General features: G+C 51.4%; 1 protein-coding gene across 4 annotated transcripts in view; it reads right to left on the bottom strand.

Annotated features, from left to right (window-relative positions):
- Nucleotides 1–60: 60 nt before the first annotated feature.
- EDC3 (enhancer of mRNA decapping 3) overlaps nt 61–7,474 on the bottom strand; it is a 58,619-nt gene continuing 51,205 nt past the window's right edge. For all 4 annotated transcript variants that reach the window (XM_075006606.1, XM_075006609.1, XM_075006607.1 and 1 more), the window contains 2 exons: nt 5,750–5,967; nt 61–4,231 (listed from right to left, as the gene is read on the bottom strand). In XM_075006606.1, the coding sequence (XP_074862707.1) occupies nt 3,897–4,231; nt 5,750–5,967 (553 nt within the window). In that variant the 3' untranslated portion in view covers nt 61–3,896. The remainder of the gene's footprint in view (nt 4,232–5,749; nt 5,968–7,474) is intronic.

The raw sequence follows: 7,474 nt of genomic DNA, 5'->3' as shown, positions 1-7,474 counted from the left end.
TTTCTGTTAAATAAAGAGTGGTTTTATATTTCTCCACAAAACTGCATCATCATGAATAAGAGGGGTTACTGCTTCGCTGTCTCTTGTTTCAAGCTTTGGCTTCCCCGTTTGCTAGTGGCTAGCAAGGAGAGATTGTTAATTTTCAAATCTGGCTGGGGGAGGAGAGGGAAATGGGAGCCTGGGGCTTGCAGGTCACTGTCAGGGAAACAGATCCCCTTTTCAAGGAAGTGTTGCTATTTGGTCAGTGTTTTACTCAGGAAAGTCACTAGTAAATGCATGTGGGGCTTGGGTTGACTGGACAGCCTGGCTACTCTCAGCAGCGGGGTGGGGGGGGAACCCCTCCCCATTGACAAATTGCTGAACACATGAGTAGTTGCACTTTATTGAAGGCTGGAATTATCCCTCTGGCTGCATGAATGAGCTAGTTCTTACAAACATGACTGGCGCATTGGCTTGGTTATACAGAGCGGTAGTGCAGTTGTCTTTACAGGTGGGTGGGTGATACCAAGGCTTTCTCCACTGCTGCTGGGAGAGGGGGTGACCAGCGGGGTGGGAACAGCACAGAACATAAATCTATGAGATTGCTACAGGAGCAGTGAAAGTTACAGCTCTGCTTTCTGGGAAAGCAAAGTCCAGGCCAGTGCTAATTTACAGGCAGCCACCTCCTGTGTATTTACTACTGAGTCCTTGCCCTGGGGGAGGGGGAGCAGTAAGGATGGTCACATCTTGACAAACACAAAAAGTTAACATACCTTAAAGCCAGCATCTTACTGCAGAGCTCTGACAAAGGGTAAGGGAAGTCTGTCTCCCCTTCTGCTGTTGCATTCAGCCAGCATAAAGTATCTGTGCCTACAGTATCAGTGTGACAACAAAAGGGGGAAAGAATCATATGGATATGCAGTATGGTGCATCTAGTCTAGGACAAGGCCAGGGCTTTCAGGCCTCAGGCAAGAACAGAACTCTGTTTGACAGAAGAAAAGAAGCACAGGGAATGCGTTATTACATTTACCATAGCACATGCCGCCTCACTGAGCACCTGAGCTGTGCTTGTCTTCAATCTGCCCAGGCCCACACTCACTTCATAACCCTGTCCTTTTTCCAGCTGCATCAAGTGTCCATGGCAGCAGTAACACTGACCGCTTTACTTATTTACAATACCTTATTTAACATAATGGCACTCAGACCCAGCTGTGCTACCCTTCTGGTACAGCCACTAATCTGTATTTTAAACCCAAAGTGCTGCTTAGGCCCTGCTTATGTAAAGGACAGAAACCAATACCCAACTGTCTGCTTAGACAAGTTTAAGCAGCTTGGAACAATGTAGGAGAGGAGCCTGAAACAGGCTGTTTTTAGTTGTGCGTCAGCTCTGCTTTTATAAAGGAAAGTGAAAACCAGGCAACCACTGAGCTAAGGGCACAGAACTGCTTCAAGATTAAGTTGGTTTTCACTTGTCCAGTCAACTGCTGCAGCCTCTGTACCTTAAACTAAAGCTGGCTGCAGAGGACAAACCCTGGGCTGTTTACATGGACAACCCCCCATTGTGTTTTCACTACCTGCTAGTCACATGGCATCCCTCATTGAGTACTAGTGCGTTAAGCTGAAAGTGTTTCACCTGAGGCCCAGGTAAACACACAGTGAAGAGTTTCATCAGTGACGAGCTGTGGTGGCACTAAGGCGACCAGGAATATGCCCATAGACACAGGTCAACAGTCTCACCCTCACCACTGTGGTCCTTTTCCTCATGAGGTAGATGAGTGCTGAGCAGTTTGGCACGGGAAGGCCTTTAACGAGGCCTTGTGCAGCAGAGTCCTGGCTATGGTGCCTTGCTACCAAGTGTACCATGGAAGTTTTCCAACTGCCCTGCCCAGCAGGTGGTAGGAAATTCCTGTTTGCCTCCTCCCCCAGGAGACAGGCACCAGGGCTGGTGTATTTTCCCAGTCTTCAGGAAGGGGGAGCGCTGCTCAGGTAACCACCGAGACAGGACGTCTCTCCCCCACCCCCCCCTGTTTTACCTGGCCCAACATCCCTAACCATTCTCGGATGAACAGCGACACAACTTGTGGTTCATGCACGTAAGTGCTCGGCCGGCAGCTGCTGAATAGCTAAGCAGTACCTACGACTGTTTCGCATGAGCTGCTCTACAGTCGAGAGAGAGGAGATCTAAGCCCCTGGGAAAGGCACCGAACAGGAGCTCTGAAGTCAGTCAAGAGCAGGCCAGTAGAATCCCACCCAAAAGGCAACACTTGAGCCCTAGCCTGTGCTCGCTGCATTTTGCTAAGAGCAGCAGCAGGACTTAGATCTGTTTTGCCAGCACAGGACTTGGGGATGCTGCAAAACGGGGGAGGTGCCGTCTCTCAGGCCAAACACCGTTTTGGTCCAGGTTTAATATTTCTCAGCACTAGCCTGGGATAATGTGGCACTTTTAGCAACAACAAAAGGGCTCAGCAGGAGAGAGTTAGAGCCAGCCCAGGGTTCATTAAATCACTTCTTAACACTGTTTTCCTTGCAGCATGTCAGCGCAAGGGGGGGAACATCAGCAGCCCCCCAGCTAGCTAGTAAAGTCAGCAGGGTAAGACTCCTTCCAGTAATCCACGTCAGACCTTTCTGCCCTGTCCCCCAACCGTGAAGCAACGGGAATGATCAAAGCTTTCTGAACTGCACAGGGCACAACGGTGACCACAACTCGTGGCCGTGCCTGGAGCGCGAGGGACGAGACTTCAGCGCGTGCAGCCGCAGGGCTGCAAACGCTTCCGAAGGCAGCCAAGCACAACCTTCACTGCAGCACTCACCAGCCTCTGTGCCCAAGAGGCAGTTCAGCTAGTGGGGCCGTGCTGAGCTGAGAAGGGGCCTTGTAGCGCCGCCCCACCACAGCGGGCACCACCCCCACCCCCTGACACCCACGGCCCTCCTTGCATATTCAGACAAAGCACATTTACAGGCAAGCGCCCGCTGATTTCCACAGCCTCTGTTCAGAGCCAGGTGGGACAGTGTGTTAGAACAAAGCCCAGGTGCTTTTCAGGCAGGAGACTCCACCCTGGCCCTGGACCATTGCCATGGCACACAAGACACGCACGTTCGGGTGCAGGATGTGCTGCAGGGGGCCACTGGCAGCACCCCTGGGAAAGCAGGCATGTGACCAACCCCTACCTGTGCTGAACACAAGGAAAACAACAACAAAAAAGGAGAGAGCAGCTCAATCCCACCTCGCACCTCCTCCAGACCACTGAGGATACTCAGCTCCCTGGGGAAAGAAAACCCACGCTAGGAAAACGCCTTCCCTGACACTGTCTGAGGGAAGGGCACCAGGATAACACCTCAGCCCCCAGCACTTTCCAGACCCGGGCAGCATTCACGCAGGGAACAGAAGCTTTACAACCCACTTGTCAATAGGAAGCCCCATTCCCAAGGGCCTGGCAGCTTCAGGAAGAGACGTAGTTACAATTGTTCTCACGAACCTAAAGAACAGAAATCAAAGCAAACCACAAAGACAGTTCTACATGATCCGCGAGGGGTGCTGCTCCGGACAGGGGCCCCAGCTGGGCCAATATCCCCCTCCAGCCACCCACCAGCGAAAAACAGAGCATCGTCTTGTAAACCTCCAAACCAACAGTCACTTGCAGCCGTAAACAAACCCTCTCACCCACTTAACCACCCTCTGGCTGATGCCCAGGTGCCGCGCCAACTTCTTCTGCATTCGTTCGCGCAATGGCCCGCGAGAGCGAGCGCGCACCCCTGGCAGTACCACCGGCTTCCTCCCTTCTCGTTTCTAAATATACAGGATTTCTACTGGAAGAACAAACCCCCCAGAACGTCACATCCTTAAGGCGTCAAGAGTTTACTTGTCGAGGACTCCTCCCCGCCTCCCCCAGCAGGGCTGAAACGCCGCAGAGGCTGCTCTATGTGGAGTGCAGCGGGATGACGAATTTGCAGCCAAAGGGCGAGTGATAGTTGATTCCCACTTCCTGAAAGACCTTCTGGGGAATGCCGATGTCACACAGATAGACTCGCCCTGCCCTCTCACCCAGGGGCAAGGGCAGGCCCAAGGCCAGAGACCACTTGGCATCGATGCCCTGCTCCATTTCACTCATGGGAGGGTCTATGCTGAGCACTGGGGCTCGGTTCTGGTTGGCCCAGTCCACAGCTGCTTTGTACCAAGGCTGATCTCGCAGGAAGGCATTTTCATGACAATCCAGGCAGTTGATCACCAGGTCAACGGGGGTATCTGGGAGATCTGAAAGAAACAAGTATGGTTTAATGTGCCTCCAGTATAAGTGCAGGATAGAGCCTCCCCTCCACAGAAACTGCAGCTGCTGGACCACGAGCTGGACTTCCACCTCCTTCCCAGCATCTCTGGGACGTTTCTTCCAACCTCCCGACAGAGCAAGAGGCCAGGAAGTGGCTCATTTCAGCACTCGGAAGTGGCAAAGCAACAAACTTTGCCAGTTCGAGAGATGTTCTCTCAGCTACCTGCCAGAAAAGCTTCATCTGTGACCGTCTGACAGCACCAGCGGTGTAACACGGGGTTCTAACGCAGAACATCTTGTCGAGCAAAGCCTGGCCGGGAGACCGGGGTCACGTAATTCGTCTCCTAATGCCCTGCACAGCGAGTTTCATGTCCAATGTTTGTCAAGCTTTCAACAGGCTTCCATCTGATGGGGGAAGTCCCCTGGATGCTAACGGAATCTACTGCCAGGAGACCTTATCTACCAGCCATTGAGTCTGTAAACCTCACCAGAAAAATACTGCTTGCCCAGCTGAGCCACCACAGCTCTGCAGGGATCAGTACGAGGCCACTGGCCCGAACAACATTCAAAGAGACCCATTAACAACTGCTGCTTGTCAGACTGACCTGTACTGTCTCGCTGTTTTCTCATATCCTGCCCCCACTCCAGCACATGATCTGTCTGGTGTTTTTCCACCTGTTGCCTCATCTTAAACTTTGATTCCAAGCTCTTTGGTACACGTATGTTTGGGGGCTGTACAGATACCTAGCCAGGGTCACCAGGTACTACAGCAGTATAATTCCACGGATGGTTTTAGTTCCGAGGCGTGTTTCTTCCAGAAGGCAGGGGGGAAAAAAAACCCAGAACGTGATAAATTTTACAACCTGTGCCACTGAAAATCCCAACTCTCCCACTCGGTACGAGCACATCCCCAAAGGAATTTGCTAAAGCAGTTAACATGAGACGACACAAAAGGCTCCGCATATGACTGACATCAGGGGTTAGATAACCGAGGCCACTCATTTTCCCGTTGCTAGGACCAGCACTCGGGCTGAGAACCGTCACTTATTTTCAGCTTCGGTGCACCGAAGAGGCTGTTGACTATCAGAGGTAAGATAAAGGTTTGATGCAGATTCACAAGGGCCCATGCACCAGCATCGTGACGCCGACGTAGCTGCATCAGAGCAAACAGCCACAAAACAGGCTCCAAAGCAAACCGTCCGCAGCCATGTGACGGGCGGGAATGCCACTTGTCTCCACTAAGTGGTGCCACCGGGCTAAGAATACGCCCTGTCTCAGAACAAACACATGCCATCGGACGGACGAAACCCAGTTGCTTGCCTGGACAGTAGCTATTGCTCTTTGAGGCGTGCTGTACACCTCCAGGACATGTCCACAACCACGAGAAGGAAAACTGGCGCTGCCACAAGGGGCAGGCCTTCAGAGGTCCTCTCATAAGTGGGACCTGGATTAGCTTCTGTGTGATCCTCTGCATCCCAGCCCGCACCAAAGCTTTACACTCTTACCTTTGACACTGGACACCTGCTGGCCTTGGGTCTTGCTGAAGAGGTTCAGCTCATTGGTGATGGACTCCAGCATCTTGACAAAGTTGGGCAGGAAAAGAATGACATGAACGTCATGGTTGGAAAGATGCCGTCCGCAACTGATTCCCTGGGCCCCCTTCACGTGGGGGCCACACAGCAGAGCCACCATGGGTCGCTGGTGAACGTTTTTAGGATTCAGCCTGAAACAAAAGAGGAAAGGAAACCATTAAAACCCTTCTCCAGTCTTTCCAAGGCAGAATGATGAAAATGGCATCTACACCGTGGCAGTGCTTGGAAGCTCCCTAAGCCGGTTACCAGTCAAGGGCCGTTTCTACACAGTGCAAATACATGGAGCAAAAGATGCTAATGAGATGTGGATGCAAATTCCCCATGCCTCATTAGCATAATGTCACATGATTTGGAGTCCGGAAGACTGGTCTTCCGGACTCCAAAACACTGTGTAGAAGCGCGGCCCCGGGGGGGCGCTTCTGGAAAGATGTGCTTCTTCCGGACGTCCCTTCTTCCCAAAAATTTTGGTAACAGTCTTCTGGACTTCAAATGACATGACGTTATGCTAATGAGACATGGGGAATTTGCATCTGCACCTCATTAGCATCTTTCGCTCCGCATATTAGCATGGCAGGAAGTGGACTGCATAGAAACGGCCAAGATGAGGAACCCAGAGCTCTGCTTGGGACAGATACACACGTACCAGCATTTCATGCATTGGACAATTCCTGGTGATCTACCCAGGCTTCCTCAAAGGGGAAACAGATGGCACAACTCTGGACCCTTGCGGCACTATTCCATTCATCTCCTCAATATCCTGTCCACAAGCACACGTCCAGTGGACACACACAAGGTGCTGCTGTTCGATAAGGTTCGAGTTCTATGGTTTCATCTTTTCTTTGGTTCTCTTTGGGGGGCTTTGTTGAGAGGCCATTGTTCTACAGTAGCATCCACAGCGACATGGTGAGAACTAAAGCTGCTTAGGGCCTAGTAGCACCACCAGGAACTTGGGGCTGGCCTCAGACCCATCAGTTACATTTTCAGATAGAAAACAATTCATGGCACCGTACTCTAAAGCACTCCAAATATATCCCTGCGCCACCAGGCTGAGGTGCAGTAACAGATTATTAAGTGGATGTGCCTACTTTGCAGCCCCATGAATGATCTTGAAGGCGTCAGCAGGGATCACAAGAAGTTGTTCAGGAAAGCACTGCTGTGTAGAGCGTGGTTTGAGACATACTGGACTGAGCTGCAGGACTCTGTACAACAGAGGAGGGAGTTAATACTCCCTCTCAAGGGGGAGAAAAATACTCTCACGCATTCGGGCCACGTACCTCAAGGTCAAAAGTATACGCACAATTCTGCCTCTTCTTGATTTGTTAGTGACTGCACATTCGAGGCAGGTTTTGGCTCCTACCAGGGGTGTGTGCACACATGTGGACCGGCCGGCTACCTACGTGCCCCGCTTGTCAAATCAGACCCCAGGCAAAGACTAAAATTCCCAAATTGGATGTAAGTGTTAAAAAACAAACAAACCGTGTTTGTGATATTGCAACTAGATGGCACATTCCTCTTGGTTCCAAGTCTTCTTTTTATTGGCATTTGCCTTTAAAATATCATACTGAAAGGAAATACACAAAGGATCCAGCAGGTTTCCTCGCTGGACAGGTGCCGATGTCCTGAACTGTGCCAGTCAGA

Source organism: Carettochelys insculpta, chromosome 12 (genome assembly GCF_033958435.1).
Source record: "Carettochelys insculpta isolate YL-2023 chromosome 12, ASM3395843v1, whole genome shotgun sequence".
Lineage (NCBI taxonomy): Eukaryota > Metazoa > Chordata > Testudines > Carettochelyidae > Carettochelys > Carettochelys insculpta.
This window is presented reverse-complemented; position numbering and strand designations above follow the sequence as displayed.